Raw genomic sequence first — 16,602 nt, 5'->3', positions numbered from 1 at the left:
CTATGTACTGAACCCGGCCCTTGTTGCTGTAAACTCTGGCTGGCAGAAGGGTTACACATACATGGGGCACATGTGCACCTACAGTGGAGTCTAACTACAGTGGACGAATACTTAAAGAAGTGTTGGACTGACATGAAATACTGACTTTGTTGTTGGTAAGATCAAATATTTGTACCTAAAATTGAACAGTGGGATGATTTACAATTATTAGGAAAGTCTGTACAGTATTGTCAGTGTTATAACTATAGCAATTACAGTGCATATAGCTACTATGTACTGTATATTTGATATAATTGAATACAAAATTTTAAGATCATTAGTAGGGACTTTGGGCCTGATTCTCCTTTCACTCACACCAGTTTTTACAGTACTGAAATTCCATAGACTTCAACCACGAGCTGAAACAGGTCCGTGCTACTTCTTCTGTCTCCTCAAAAGTTAAGTTTTAAGTCTCTGTTCTCTTTTCCCACCATGAGTTGGGATATTCTTGAATGACTTACCCTTCCAAGGATCTGTCCAGAGTCCAATCAGGAGATCGATGGAGGGAACGTTCAGGTGATGATGTCCTTAAAGTAGAGCTTAATTGGTATGAAGTAGTAATACTCTGGCGACGAAGCTCTTGTACAGCACGTTCCCTAAATCAAAATGGTAATTGATATTAAAGGAGACATTACCAGCTAAGAAGCAAAGCCTCTCTACAAGACTCTACTTTAGATCCAAAGTAGTCTTATGTTATAGTATGGCGTGCAATAAAAAAAGAGGGTGCATAAATGTTTTGTCAGCACAGTTCAATGGATAGCACTCAATCTCTAAACCAGAAAGTTGTAGTTAGAAATACAGTAGAACCCCATTTATTTGACCCTCCATTATCCAACTCTCCGTATTATCTGAACATCCAGCGCACACAGGTCCAGAAGCAGGTGATCTCTTCTGTGGCCACTAGACAGTGCTGTGGCCTCAGACTTTCCTATTCTCTGGATCAGAGGTTCTCAAACTGTGGTCCACGGACCACCAGTGGTCCGCGAGCTCCATTCAGGTGGTCCATGGATAGTTCCCTCTAAATTGCGCCCCTGGGCAGCCGCACACAAGAGAATGAAGGGCCAACCATCTAATTAGTGGAGCCGCGCAGGTGTGGCTCCACTAATTAGGTGCCTGGACCCTGGAGAAGACACACATGTAAGGTGAGGTGGTGGCAGCCTTGGGGGGGGGGGGAAATAGGGGGTAGGTGGGGCAAGAAAAAGGGATGAGGGGAATTTGGGATGTGCAGGGCTGAGGCAGCCAGAGAAAGAGGTGACTTACCCCAGCTCCAGGGCTGTGGCTGCCGGGGAGAGATGGGCCTCCTTCCAAACCTCAGTTCTGTGGCTGCTGTGGTGGGGGAGAGACCCCCCTCCTTCCCAGCCCCAGCTCGGGAGGGAGGGCACATCCATTGCGTTAGAAAGGTAAGTAATGATATTAAAATATGAGTTGTGTGCTTTTATTTGTAGAACAGAAATGTTAATTATTATTGGTTTTTTTATATAGTGCTTTTATCCAAAGCACTTAACAATAGTTAGTTAATGGTACAAAGGACATTTAGAAAGATCATTAAGTAGTCCTCCGAGACCTTCAGCAATTTTCAAGTGGTCTATGGAAAAAAAAGTTTGAGAACCACTGCTCCGGATTATCTGAATTTTTGATTATCCGATCCGGTACCAGTCCCCCAATTAGATCAGAAAAACGGGGTTCTGCTGTATTCATAGACTCATAGAATATTAGGGTTGGAAGAAACCTCAGGAGGTCATCTAGTCCAATCCCCTGCTCAAAGCAGGGCCAACACCAACTAAATCATCCCAGCCGGGGCTCTGTCAAGCCGGGCCTTAAAAACCTCTAAGGATGGAGATTCCACCACCTCCCTAGATAACCCATTCCAGTGCTTCACCACCTTCCTAGTGAAATAGTGTTTCCTGATAGCCAACCTAGATCTCCCCCACTGTAACTTGAGACCATTGCTTCTTGTTCTGTCATCTGCCACCACTAAGAACAGCCTAGCTCCATCCTCTTTGGAACCCCCCTTCAGGTAGTTGAAGGCTGCTATCAAATCCTCCCGACTCTTCTCTTCTGCAGACTAAATAATCCCAGTTCCCTCAGCTTCTCCTGATCAGTCATGTGTTCCAGTCCCCTAATCATTTTTGTTTCCCTCCGCTGGACTCTCTCCAATTTGTCCACATCCCTTCTGTAGTGGGGGGACCAAATCTGGACGCAATACTCCAGGTGAGGCCTCACCAGTGCCAAATAGAGGGGAATAATCACTTCCCTCGATCTGCTGGTAATGCTCCTACGAATACAGCCCAATATGCTGTTTGTCTTCTCGGCAACAAGGGCACACTGCTGACTCATATCCAGCTTCTCGTCCACTGTAATCCCCAGGTCCTTTTCTGCAGAACTGCTGCTTAGCCAGTTAGTCCCCAGCCTGTAGCACTACATGAGATTCTTCCTTCCTAAGTGCAGGCCTCTGCACTTGTCCTTGTTGAACCTCATCAGATTTCTTATGGCCCAACCCTCCAATTTGTCTAGGTCACTCTGGACCATATCCCTACCCTCCAGCGTACCTACCTCTCCCTCCATTTTAGTGTCATCTGCAAACTTGCTGAGGGTGTAATGAATCCCATCATCCAGATCATTAATAAAGATGTTGAACAAAACCGGCCCCAGGACCGACCCCTGGAGCACTCTGCTTGATACCGGCTGCCGACTAGACATCAAGCCTACTAACAATCACTAGGCGTTGAGCCCGACAATCTAGCCAGCTTTCTATCCACTTTATAGCCCATTCATCCAATCCATACTTCTTTAACTTACTGGCAAGAATACTGTGGGAGACCGTACCAAAAGCTTTGCTAAAGTCAAGATATATCACATCTACTGCTTTCCCCATATCCACAGAGCCAGTTATCTCATCACAGAAGGCAATCAGGTTGGTCAGGCATGACTTGCCCTTGGTGAATCCATGTTGACTGTTCCTGATCACCTTCCTCTCCTCCAACTCCAAGTTCTTCAAAATGGATTCCTTGAGGACCTGCTCCATGATTTTGCTGGGGACTGAAGTGAGGCTGACCGGTCTGTAGTTCCCTGGGTTCTCTTTCTTCCCTTTTTTAAATATGGGCACTATATTTGCCTTTTTCCAATCGTCCAGGACCTCCCCCGATTGCCACGAATTTTCAAAGAAAATGACTAATGGCTCTGCAATTACATCAGCCAACTCCCTCAGCACCCTTGGATGCATTAGATCTGGACCCATGGACTTGTGCATGTCCAGCTTTTCTAAATAGTCCTTAACTTGTTCTTTCATCCCTGAGGGCTGCTCACCTCCTCCCCATACAGTGTTGCCCAGTGCAGCAGTCTGGGAGCTGTCCTTGTCTGTGAAGACTGAGGCAAAAAAAGCATTGAGTACTTCAGCTTTTTCCACATCATCTGCACAAGGCTAGGACACATACCCAATGCACTAAAGAGAAATTGTTCTGCACTATTAGAAATATTTATCTGCTAGAAGAAATACTAAGCAGAAGATTCTTTTGAACTTCTCTGGTGGTTCCTCAGACCAAAGCTAAAAATTCCATAATAGAGAGGGTAATCCCAATCTCTCTCGGCCAATGTTCTCTTTCTTGCATTCCTCAGGGTTCTGCAAGAGCTATTGCGGAGCACATAATGGCTGCTCCAGTTCCCTACAGACACCACAATATGTGTCTCTAACACATTACTTTCTAAAACTACTTCATTGTCTGGATTATGAAAAATACTATAAATGTTATTCTATTCACTTTACTGTTGCCAAATGTCAGGATTTCCTGATATAAAATATGCTGCTGGCTGTGGTACACAAGGAACAGAACATACCAGTAGATTAATGCAATATAAAACAGTATTAGACAGATATTGGAGGTATGTTGTTCACAAAATGATTTATTAAAGCAAAGATTCTGATTGATACATCAAAGGTTCAGAATTATGGACTTTAGGAGAACTTACAATAACTGTATTAGGACTAGTTTACCATACTATCCTCATTTTATCAAATTATAATGTCTTCTAGAACAATGGCCCAAAATTGTGGGGCATGTCCCCCAGGGAGAGCATGGAGGAGCATTCAGGGGGGCGCATGGTGGCACCCAGACCAGCCCCAAAAGGGACAGGGAGGGAGCACTACCCAGCCCCTCTGTCTCCGCCCAGCTCTACCCCTAGCTGCAGCTTCACTTCAGCCCTGCTCTGCCCCCAGCCCAGCTCCGGCCCCAGATGCAGCTTCACTCCGTCCCCTGCTCCGCACCCCGCCCAGCTCCAACCACAGCCACACCTCCACTCTGCCCCCTGCTCAGCCCAGCTCCATCCCCAGCCGCAGCTCCACTCCGTCCCCTGTTCATTTCCAGCCCAGCTCTGCTCTCATTCCCTCTCCACTCCCAGGCCAGTTCTGCCTCTCGTCCCAGCTCCTTTCCCATCCCCAGTTCTGCCCTCAGGTTCACCTTTAGCCCCAACTCCTCTGCTGAGCCAATTGTGCAGTATGAGGGGAGGTATGGACTGATTGCATTACTGGGGTAGTGGGAGGGGATGCAACAGGAAAACTATAGGAGAAGCTGGTGAATTGTCATTGTTTTTGAAGATTTTTTCAAAATACTTCAGAATTTCCTGTATTCCTTCCCCACCCCTCTATATTCCCATTACCTCTAACTCCTTTCCTCCTTCTCTTCACTTTCCTACTCTTCTTTCTCTAGCCCGCCTCTCCTCCATACTCCTTTTTCCTCTACTTTATTTCTTTCTCCTCCTTTCGACTATCTTTGATCAGATTAGCTAGCACTTCCAAAGTAAAGGTGGGGAGGGCGTCAAAAGAAAGCGACTGACCTGTTAGGAGGTTGTTTTGTTTGAAAAGCACTGGTATTGATCGATTAGGATACAAGTGTTACAAACTGATCTATTTTACATACTATAGGAGCATTATGGGTAACAGTTTTTCAACTAACATTTTCCAGGTTTTAAACTAACTTTTTGCAGATTTTGCCATGGCCTCAGTATCAAAATAAATATGGACCTTGATTGGACTGCTTTTAATTAATTAATTTTACTGTGGCAGCACACAGGCATTGAACCTACATCCCAGGGTATTACCTTAAATACTCTGCCATCTTTCTTCTCAATTACTACTCTATTACTCTAACTACTATATTATACTTCATCTGAAATAATATGGGGAATTAGGAATAGTACAAAAACATACACTTGCCTTTCAAAGCGCTCTGTCCCCAGCTGCCTTTTGGTGATATCTAGCTCAGACTCTAACTGAGTTGTTGTATTTCTGAGCTGGGCAAAATCTCGACTCTGGATAGCACTGTAAAGTACATTAAATTGTCATTTGATTCAGAAAAAAGGGGCAATTATAACCTTCCAAATATATCAATATACACAGCTGATTAGTTAGCAAGGGCAGCATTAGAGTGCAGTTCACATAAACAGTTTTAAAAAGGAGTTAAATAAAAATCTAAAGGGGAAACATTATATGGTACAGCTGCTGAATCAAAAGCAGGTATCAACTCTTGGATTTCTTCCATTTTTAAAAAGTTATTCAGGTACTCTAATTGTTCAAAAATGCAGGTAAATAACCAATATATGTATATACATCCAGAAGAGAGACAAAAATCACTTCTGCTCAGATAATCAAATAGTTTTATCTCTTGGTTATTTACTCACAGTTTATTCTCAGCCAGAGAAAGCTGCTCTTTAAGAAGCTGAATTTCAGATTCCTTTTCTTGTTTGGCTATCTGAGACTGAAATTCTTTCTCTCGGTTGGACACCAGCAAAGATTCCAGGTTTTTCATAGAGATTCTTTCATTAGCTAGTTGTTTCCTCAGGAGTTCTACTTCAGAACGAGAAGACTCCCATTCATTCTGCAGCTGAAAGACATAGATTTACAGGTTTTCCATTTATACCTATTTACCATTCTTTAATATACGGTATTAATTTAAGATTTCAGGATGGCTGTTGAAACGTAAATCATCTTTCCGGGTCTCAGATGCCCAACTTTCTACTACCCAGCAGTCAAAACCTCCAGTTCCCTCTCCCCTCAATAACTTTCACAATGCAGTTCTATATAGGTCAATACAAAAATCTGCACCACACTGAAAACTGAAAGTTTGGAAGCAGCATGAAGTTAATATGAAATCAGTGGTATAAGGCATACTGTAATATGAGGAATACTGTAACAGTATTATTCATAATCACTTTAATTCATAAAAATTTCCAATTTTGAATATACTTCATGCTGCCATAGAATTTCCAGTTTGTTGCTGATTTTTGCAATGGAATGCTGTAGAAAGTAGAGGCCTGTGTGGCAGAGTACACATAGCTTTGGGTAAAGCGTACGTTAAACGGGTGCAAAGCTAGAGACAGTTTCCCAACTTCTGTCCTTCCTCCAAAAACTCTTCCCAGAATCTAATATACATTCAAGTTGCTTCCTGCTTTTCTGCAACTTTTCTCCCTCTCCACAATCACTAACAGCCCTCCTACTTGATGAGCTCATGGAAGGATCCAGCAAGTCTGGTAATCTCACATTACATCTCAGACAGCTTCAGTCAGACCTCATAGAGAGAGGGTAGTCAATAGGCAGACCACGGGCCTAATCCGTAGAGTCCTGCAAATCCGCAGCTATTCGCATTATATCCGTAGACCATTTTTGCGGATCACGGATTGGATGCATATACAAATTTTGTATCTGCATAGGGCTCTACTAATCTAGATTGCCAGATGCTTTTGAACAGACCCCAAAATCTTTTTATTTACTTATCATAATTTTTTTTTAATTATTATTATTTTCTCTGAAGTCTGGGCCTTGACCAAGAAATTTGGATCTTGACAAAAAATAATTGACTACCCCGTCATACAGTATAAGGCTTCCCCCGCACATATCTGAGTGTCCACTTTGTTCTTTTGCTGGGGGCCTGAAGGACATTCACCAGCTCACTGCTGCGGCAATGTGCTGGCTATCAAACTTAGATATACATTTGTAATTGTTGCTACCTACCCAAGCCATACAAAAGAAGACGAAGGCGGTGGCTTCTCCTATCGGAAGCATCTCAGAATGTATTGCACGCTTATGATATGAAAAGCCTGCAGAACATGCAAGATTTGACTAGAACAATTGACCTATAGCCCAGCAAAGAGACTACCAGACCTCACAATGTTATCTTCAAAGGTAGCGGGTCTGTTATGGAGGAGAAAAAAAGATAAAGGAGAATGCTGGAAGTCAGGGAAGAAAAAGAGGAATGATCTAGTGGTGTTGGGAGGAGGGACAAAAACAAAAATAAAGAAAGGCTGAGACAGGGAATGACACAGAGGAGGCATTATACTGAAAATATTTGAGTAGTATGACTAAGCGTCCATATTCTTCAGTTTATCCAGACTGAAGCTTTTGAAGTTTGTCTATCACCAACTTTAACTTCACAATGCTTGTGAAAATCAGGGCCAACAAAAACATACTGTAATTATCAAGCATACTAAATAACCTTATGGACAAGACAGCCTATACTGTACATCCTACAAGAGTCAAGTTTGGGCATCTCAACATTCCTTCTGGGAAACTTCTTTGTTAGCAGCCAGCTACTCCAAAGGAAGATGACACCAGGTGTATGGATTTAAAATCCAAGGCTCACACTGTCAAAAGTGACAAGTGATTTTAGCTGCCTCAATTACCAAGCTGTTCAATTTAAGACACCTCAAAGGGGCCTGATTTTCAGAGTATCTTCCCTCTTCAATGTCATCACCAGTTCCTTCTGAAAATTTAGACCCAAGGCACTAAAAAAAAATTCTCTCTTATAAACTGAAATGTAATTTTCACATGTAAACTATTCTTCCAGTACATATTATTTTACATACCCTTTCTACTTCTTGTGCTGTGGAGTTTAGCTGCCGATTTAGTAGCTCTTTGCTAGAGTCTAATTTAATACAAAGCTCTTGTGTAGATGTGAGATCTGCAAGTACAGAGACTTTCTCCAGCTGCACATTCTGAAGCTCCTCTTCCATTTTCATAAGAGACTTGTTTATGGTAGAAATCTGTGACTTGTAGGCTTTTTCTGTTGTTAAGTGCTGCCAAAATGAATGGTCTAAGTTAAGTTTCAGAGTAACAGCCGTGTTAGTCTGTATTCGCAAAAAGAAAGAGTACTTTCTGGACTGGAAATGGCCCACCTGATGATCACTTTAGATAAGCTATTACCAGCAGGACAGTGGGGTGGGAGTAGGTATTGTTTCATATTCTCTGTGTATATATAAAGCCTGCTGCAGTTTCCACGATATGCATCTGAGGAAGTGAGCTGTAGCTCACGAAAGCTTATGCTCTAATAAATTGGTTAGTCTCTAAGGTGCCACAAGTATTCCTTTTCTTTTTGGTCTAAGTTAAGTAACAATTTGTACTGAAAATTATTTAACACTATCCAAAAACCTGATCTTATTAGAAAACAATCCATACTGTTTTTGAGAAACTTCCCATGGAAAATGAAAAAAACCCTGCACATTCTTTTGTAAAATGTCAGAACTTCTGAAAGATTCTAGAGTAAGTTTTAAAATAAACTTTTCACACCCCTTGTATCAAATAATTTTTAAAAAATCTTGTTTCTGATCATAAAGTTGTCACTGACGTTTTGGAATCCCTGTTTGGGATTTTGCAGTGCCTGTGGAGCAGATATCTTCAAAATTCTGCTTTCAGCCCTCCATTCATTTTCATAAGAGAATCACTTATCTGAACAATAAAATAAATCCCATCTTTTATGTATAGAAAACAGATTGAAAAGGAAAAAAAAGATCAATGAGTAGTTAGATATTGTGAGTAATACTTACACTGCTGTCACTCCTATGGAAGTGACCAAAAAAAAATCACGCCAAAGAAACATTCCCAAGATGACAGCCACAGGTCTTCTCACTAACATCCTTGCTTAGGGCGAGCACATCCTGGTATGTCCATGGGCAGCGTGTGAACCCCAGCCCTGCTCCTTCCACCCGCCCACGGCCCTGCCCCTTCCACCCCCACCAGAGCCCAGAGTGCTCCCTGCCCCCAGTACGGCCAATGCCCCAGTCCTGCCCCAGGCTAGCCCCCTAGCCCTGGAGTGCCGGGAAGGCGGGCGGTGTGTGGCCCCAGACTCCCCAACTCCGGAGTGCTGGGAAGGCGGGTGGCGTGCAGCTGCAGTCCCCCCAGCTTCAGAATGCAGGAGGGTGGGCAGTGGCTGCAGTCCCCCCAGGCCTGGAACACCGGGAAGGCATGAGGCCACAGGCTCCCCAGCTCGGGAGGACAGGCAGCCCCAGCCCCTCAGCCCCAGAGCATGGGAGGGCAGGCGGCGCGCCATCACAGCCTCCCCAGCTGGAGCAGGACTGGAGCGGCTACACACAGGGAGCAGGGGGGTGGGGTCACGCCTGACTGTTTGGGGAGGCACAGCCTCCCCCAGCCTATGCGAACTGCCACCCACGGTATGTCCCAATCTGAGGAGGCAGTGCCAGTGTCCTGGCCAGTTCTAGTGGAACTGGGGTTTTGTCCCAGTTTTCCTGGATCACCCGAACATTTCGTCCCACATTGTTAAAGGTCTATAGATGTTGCTACACTCAGCATTGCAACTCCTAACTGATTCAGAAGCCTAAATCTCATTTTCAAATGGGAATTAGGCACTTAGGAATCTAAATTCCGTCAACAGACTCCTAAATCTGTGGCTAACAGTATTCCAACCCATGCTACTATAAGATACAATTTTATGAAGAATCCTGGACCGTATTGTGTCTTTTATCCCACCTGTCTTTGAAGTAGGTATTATACCAAATCTTTAAACAACTGCAGAGTTAAGATATTGCCAGACATTGTTTAGGTTAGGGGGATTTATTAAGATACTATGCCACCTTACTTGCTCAATCTCTGTTTCAAGGGACTCCATTCTTTCTTTCAGCCTACGGCTCTCAGACTCTGTATTGAGAAGCATCACTCTGACAGAGCTGCAATCTCCCTCCGCTTGGTGGAATTTTGTTTCCCAGCTTTCTGCCTGTTCACTGGCTCTGTGGTAGCTCTCCGAAAGTTCACGGTTCTGTCTCTCCTAAAATACAGCATCTGATTTTTTTTAAACTGATCTTCTGCATTAAGTGGGACAAAATAAATATAGGAAGCATAGTATCTAAAGGGATGACACAAAGAGTCTGCCCTTTCAGCCAAGACATCAAATAAAAGGTTTCGCAAGAGGCAGAATGTTTTGTATCTGCTTACATTTATCTACTAGCCACATTTTTAAGTTAAATGATAAAAATGAATTTCTTCAATACGGTGATATGCCCCATTCATGTTTTAAATTAAAACTTCCTGAACAGACACAAATGATTGGAATAATTTCCCTATTCCTGCAGATAAATGATTTTCAACTCTGTATACTAAATCCTAGAAATACCATTAAATTACAAGTTTTAACATTTATGGAATATTATTGGAATAGTTCATAGTGAGAAAAAAAATGTGGTGAATTGTTACCACTTCATAGACTAGTGCCAGCACTATCACTAATGGGAGTTGTGTGGCCCATTCTGTTGTGTACAGCACTCCCCAAAACGACGGAGGCAAAGAATACCATGGGAAGCAAACAGGTGACTGAGTTCAAGCATTCACAAAAGTCCCTGGACAGTGAGTAGATGCTACATTTCAGTCACTGTTGATCCAATCTGGTATTAAACCAATGATCTGGAGATACAAGACACCCAGTCCCTGCATCATGTAGTATCCCATCTTATGAACGTCAAAAAAAACGAACAAACCAAAAAAACAGTAAAGTACACTTCTTGCCTAGTGCTTGCCTAATGCAAAAGTAGTAAAACTGCAACTCAGCTTTTGTTACCTCTGTAGCTTTTTCTATCTGTCTCACCTACATGCAAACACTTACTATAGAATTCAATGTGCTCTTCAATCTGGCAATATCTGAGCTTGAATCCTGCCCTTTCAACTTCATATCATCAAGCTCATTCTGACACTTTGCAAGTTTTTGGTGTAGAATCTGTGAAGAAAGATATAGTTTTTCCACAAGGTTAACACTCTTTATGCCTTTAGTTTCTTATTCCATTTTACTAGCAGGTAAATAGTGAATATTGCTTTGATGCATAGTTTTTTATGGTTAAAAGTTGCAAAAAATAAATTAAACTCAAACATTTCAGCTGTGCAAACACATCAGAAAATATTAACATGATGATTACACTTCTAGTTAATCTTCACAGATTAACTTTTATAAAAAGTTTAAGAGGACATTTGAATCTGTTATAAAACACAACATTCTGCAAAAAACATAGTTGGCTAATGTAAGACAAAAACAATGATTTATAAAAAGGTGCGGAGGTAATTGGTACTAAAGTTCTTCAGCAAAAAGGTAGGGGAGAAGAGGTCAGCTCTTTGATAGGATTTTACAAGGTTCTGATTTATTTGTGAGACACAGTCCAGGATAAAACTGTTCCATAGGGCAAGAGCAAAATTATTAAAGCTACAAAGCACTTCCTGTTGGTCCAATGAAAGTTGGCCAATTATAAGATGCTGGCTTTCTTCCTTACTTCCAACTGCTTCCACAGGCATCCTGACTCATCACTGCAAAGAAAAACCTGGAGCCCTGTAAAAGTAACTAGAAACAAGACGGAACAGCAAGCTTTGCTGTCTCTGTCAGTTGGTCTACACACAGAAATTACACGAATTAACAACACTAATAACACAGCCATTTAAGAATGTCCACAGAAAGATGGGTTGCACTAATTTAACAAAATCAATTCAGAAATATATTTAATCAATGCAATTTCTGAGGGCAGATTAGGCCTACGTTAAACCACTGCTACTTAAGAGAAGAAGAAACAGGAGCCTCCTTCAGCTACTATCTATCAAAGCTATCTAGCACAAGCAAAAATAACTTTGCAGTGAAGGGGAAGAGAAAAACACTGAATGCTGGAGATGTGCTCTCAGCCATGGAGGAAATGGAGTTCCAGAGATTCATAGCCCCTCTAAAGGAATCATTGGAAGTTTACAGGCGTGAGCAAAAAGGCAAGAAAGAAGCAAGGAAAGACAAAGACAAGAAGGCAGACTCTGAGGAACAAGACAAGAGCAGGGAGGAGGAGAATGATGATGATGATGAACGGATGGACGAGAAGGAACAAAATGATGATGAAGAGGAGGATAACTGAGCTTCCTAGAGAGACAGACATGCACACAGATTGGGCTCTCTTCCTAGGGATATAAATACTGTAAATAAAAAGAAAGAATGTCAACAAGAGAAAAGAATAAAACATTCAAGACATCAGATGGAGAAGACCACCAGGTGACTGAGCAACATGCCCAGAAGAGTGAACCAAGTTACAGGAAAGCATCTGCAGAGCAAAGAGGACAAACAGGCAACAGGGGAGAAGACGACCAGACATGAGGGAAGCATGTGCAAGAGAGAAGAGGAGCAAAAGGAACAGAACACTTGGGAGGGAAAAAAAGAATGAAAGATGACAGTGTAATACTTACTTTTAAAAGGACAAAACATTTGTCACCTTAAAGGCAACTAAAATACTAAATACTTTCTTAATATTACTTTTCCATGTAAGCAACTGGTGTAGTGGCTCCTCAAGATACCTCTCTGTGATCCACCCTATGAAAAAATTTGAGAATCCCTGACCTAGAAACTTATTTCACACCATTTGCAGATGAGATGTAGGAGAAAACAGGACATGACAGGACAGAGATGAGATTAGAAACCAGTCAGATGATCTGAGTTTAGTTCTTTTGCATATAATAGCACATAAATTACATGCAACACTTCGGGAAATATGCAATTTTACCTTTCAGCCTAGGTTTTTGTACCTAGATATACCTGATTTTCCTTCTTAACTCTATGAAGTTGCTCCTGCAACTTGTCATTCTCCTGAGCTAATGATTCTCTGTCCCTGCCAGTCTGAGCAAGTTCATCATTGGTTTCATCCAGTTGTTGACGCAATCTGGTGATATCCTCCTTACAGATGCATAGAGCTTCAGTAGACTGTCTATGCAGCAAATAAGACAGAATGTAATAAGCATTTCAATATAACAACAATAATTAACCTAACAAGAGACATATTTCCAAGGAGTCAAAGAGTTTACAAATAAACATTAAACAAAAAAACAGTTATAAAATAGAAAGTCACTTTTAATAAGATAATTAACTACAAATAATTTATTTGTTAACACATTTAGATTTCAGTGGCTAGTGGGATACAGCTGGGCCAGAGAGCAGCAGGAGAGTGATTTTTTTTTTTTTAAGTAGCTCCACATCCCACAGGAGAGTGATCTTATTGAGTGTTGGGAAGAGGGCGGGCACAAGCCTGCCCACTGCTAAAGGCCTCTCCCGCAGCCAGTACTCAACTAAATACAAAGGACAACGAAAAAACAGAATAGGAACAGGTGTGGAGGTCAAAGGGCCAAAACTAAGGAACCAGAAGGGGACACTGAGCAGAGAACCCCGGACAGTGCCCGCTGCTCCTCAAAAGCATCCAAGGAGCCACCCAGAGGAACTCTGCCTGGATGCGTGAATGGATAAAGGAACGAAAACAGGCCCCACAGTTGCAGAGCCCCCCCTCAGCCAACCTACTCTCCCATGTGTATTCAATGAACACTTTGGCTACAGCTAGGAGGAGGTTGACAAGGAGGTCCCTCGACTTCATGAGACCATGGATGGGGTGTGCATAAATAAACAGGTGCAGGGAAAAGTGGAGCCAGAACCTCAACAAGAGATTCTGGAGGAGCTGGAAGAGGGGCTGCAACCTGGCGCACTGCAAATAGACATGCGCCAGGGTCTCCCTCACACCGCAAAAAGGGCAGGCGCCAGGAACAGGGGTGACCACGCTAGGTACATGCCCATGGCTCCATGAAGGAGCCACCAGCTAATGTCCCCAGCGGGCCATGGAACCAAGATGGAATACAGGATGGCCCACCAGGGTCCCTCAGCCTCTACAGCTGGTAGAAGGTCCAGCCACTTGGTGTCGGGGTGGGACATGAGCATAGGGAAGTGAAAAGTGTGGAGCACGAGCATGTAAATATGGTACCGTGGCGCGGTTCGGAGGCGATCCGGCTGGAAATCACACAGCCGGCTCGGGGTACAAAGGAGTGGGGGCTGAGAGGGCTCACATGGCAGGGGCCTGATGAAGAGATCCGGAGGGCCTGGGGTGAGGGGCAGGCAGAGGATACCCTCTCATAGGACTCACTGAAGGAAAGACCGAGAAGTGGGCAATAAGGCTGCCTCCATCTCCCAAAATATGCACCGGGGGAACCAAGGGTGGAGAACCCCACGAGCCAGCCGAGCACATAGGGATCCAACCAGTCCCCCGGTTGTAGTCCAGGAGGTCTCCGATCCTGGTAACTTCCTCCAGGACCAACCTCTGGCGCACTGAGGGCGACTCTGCCACCTGCACATGAAGATGAAGATTGTGTAGCAGGGGTTCTACGTGGAAATCTGCCCCCCTCTGTGGCCGCCATGGACCTAGTCACTGAAACCAGCTTCCAGGTCTGGAGGAGGTCCTGGTAGAAGACCGGCAGCTCAGAGAGGTATCACAGAAGACCTCTCGGACAGAGATAAAAAAGCTGCTGGTCATACTAGAGCCCTTGGAGGCGGCGGTGGAAGGCATGCGCCAACATACTCCATGCCGAGCTATCTGTACCATAAAGGAGTTTCTGTAGGGCCTGGAGGCGGAAGATATGGACCTGGTGTGCCTGTGCACACCTGTCGTCCCTCCTCCAGAGGAAGATGCAGAACCCCCGCAGAGACCCAGTGCAGCCCTGGACAAAAGAACTCCAGAACCAGCTTCTGGAGCCAGACCAAGAACCCTGGGGCTGGGCAGAGAGTGTTGAGCTGGTGCCAGAGCATGGACAAGACTGACTGAGCACCAGTGCCCTCCCCCAAAGGGAGAGGCACTGGAGCAGTCCTTCCCACCTTCGTAACCATTCAACCACCCTGCCCTCCAAATCGTGCCAGTTCTCCAGCGCAGAAAATTAAAACACCGAGATAGAGCAGTGGAGCTGCGCCCCACTGAATGGCCTGAAGTGGGGGTGGGAGGGAGCTCGCCTGCCACCCGGCTCCGACCATCAGGCCAGAGCTCTTGACCCAGTTGACCTGGGCAGAGGAGGCCGCCGAGTACATAGCTTGGCAGCCCTCCACCCACACCAGGTCTCCCGGATTCTGGACCACAAGGAGCACGTCATTGGCATACGCTCACAGGACCAGCCGCATCTCTGACTCACAGAGCACCATCCCCGCCAACCTCTTTCAGAGGAGATGGAGGAAGGGCTCAATCTCCAGAGCATACAGCTGGCCTGACAGCAGGCAGCCTGGACGCACTCCTCACCCAAAGTGGATGGGTTCGGTCATGACCAAACACTTCACGGAGGTGTACAGCACCTGGAGAAAACACACAAATCGGGGCCTGAAGCTGAACGCCTGCAGAGTGCCCAGGAGATACCCATGGTCCATCTGATCAAACACCTTCTCCTGATCCAAAGACAGGAGGATGAACAACAGACCATCCCTACACCCAAGCTCAAGGAGATCCCGGGACAGTGTAGGTCTGGTCAGGATGGACCACATCTACCAGCACAGACCCCAGTCGTAGCGAGATGGCCTTTGCCACAACCTTATAGTCCGTGCTGAGGAGCGAGATGGGATGCCAATTCCTAAAGTTGCGGAGGTCCCCGCTCTTTGGAAGCAAGGTTAGCATGGCTCACCTGCACGACAGAGAGGGGAAACCCACTCCCCAAGGGCTCAGCCCAGTCAATGACAAGGTCCAGGCCAAGGATGTCCCAGAACAATCAGTAGAACTCCACGGTGAGCCTGTCCATGCCCGGAGATTTATTGGTGGGCTTCCCAGAACTCAACCAGAGTGAGAGGCAGCTCCAGCCAGTTGTCGGACTGGCTGTCAGGAGGTCATTGCAAAGCACCCTGCAGTCATTGGAGTCGGTTGGATCCACGGAGAAGAGGCTGGCGTAGAAGGCCCTGGCCCTCTCACGCATCTCCACTGGATCCATGAAGGGGGCGCTGTCCTCCGCCAAGAGGCGGATGACGTGCTTTTTCACCCCCCTCTTTTTCTCCAGGGCGTAGAAGAAGCAGGAGATGGATGCAGAATCAAACAAAAGCACCGCAGGACTGACACAGGAGAGTGATAGATGGGAAGTATATAAACCCCAGGATGATCAGAGCCTTATTCCCTGTGGACTGAGGAGAGATTACTACAGGTTAATTAGAGCACCTGGAACCAATTAAGGCCCTGCCAAAGACCTAATAAAAAACCCTACTTCAGTCAGGTGAGAGATGGGAAGGAGAGCTGACTCTAGTTTGAATTAATACTGTTGTTAACCAGAGGATCAGAGCACCAGGGGAAGGGAAACCTTGCTCAAGCAGAGCAGAGGGACTCCCCAGTCACAAAGAATCGAGAGAAACCCTGCCCAAGGGGAGAGAGGTCAGGAAGCCTGAGAAGCTGAGGGGGTAGTGTGGGAGCTAGCCCTGGGGAAAGAATCACAGCTTCAAGTGCTTAGTCACTGTCCATAGGGCCCCTGGGCTGGAACCTCAAGTAGAGGGTGGGTCCAGGTCC

At 44.8% G+C, this 16,602-nt stretch overlaps 1 protein-coding gene and 1 long non-coding RNA gene across 4 annotated transcripts in view; one reads left to right on the top strand and one right to left on the bottom strand.

The window, feature by feature from the left end:
• TSGA10 (testis specific 10) overlaps positions 1-16,602 on the bottom strand; it is an 81,619-nt gene that overhangs the window by 14,153 nt on the left and 50,864 nt on the right. For all 3 annotated transcript variants that reach the window (XM_084646325.1, XM_084646323.1, XM_084646324.1), the window contains 7 exons: positions 12,861-13,029; positions 10,917-11,027; positions 9,900-10,085; positions 7,894-8,103; positions 5,713-5,915; positions 5,249-5,353; positions 501-635 (listed from right to left, as the gene is read on the bottom strand). In XM_084646325.1, coding sequence (XP_084502451.1) covers positions 501-635; positions 5,249-5,353; positions 5,713-5,915; positions 7,894-8,103; positions 9,900-10,085; positions 10,917-11,027; positions 12,861-13,029 — 1,119 coding nt within the window. The remainder of the gene's footprint in view (positions 1-500; positions 636-5,248; positions 5,354-5,712; positions 5,916-7,893; positions 8,104-9,899; positions 10,086-10,916; positions 11,028-12,860; positions 13,030-16,602) is intronic.
• LOC311530023 overlaps positions 1-16,602 on the top strand; it is a 47,130-nt gene that overhangs the window by 18,320 nt on the left and 12,208 nt on the right. The window lies entirely within an intron of this gene.

Source organism: Lepidochelys olivacea, assembly GCF_965140295.1.
Source record: "Lepidochelys olivacea isolate rLepOli2 genome assembly, chromosome: 1".
NCBI lineage: Eukaryota > Metazoa > Chordata > Testudines > Cheloniidae > Lepidochelys > Lepidochelys olivacea.
Note: the sequence above shows the minus strand (reverse complement) of the source record. Positions and strands in the feature narration are given on the sequence as shown.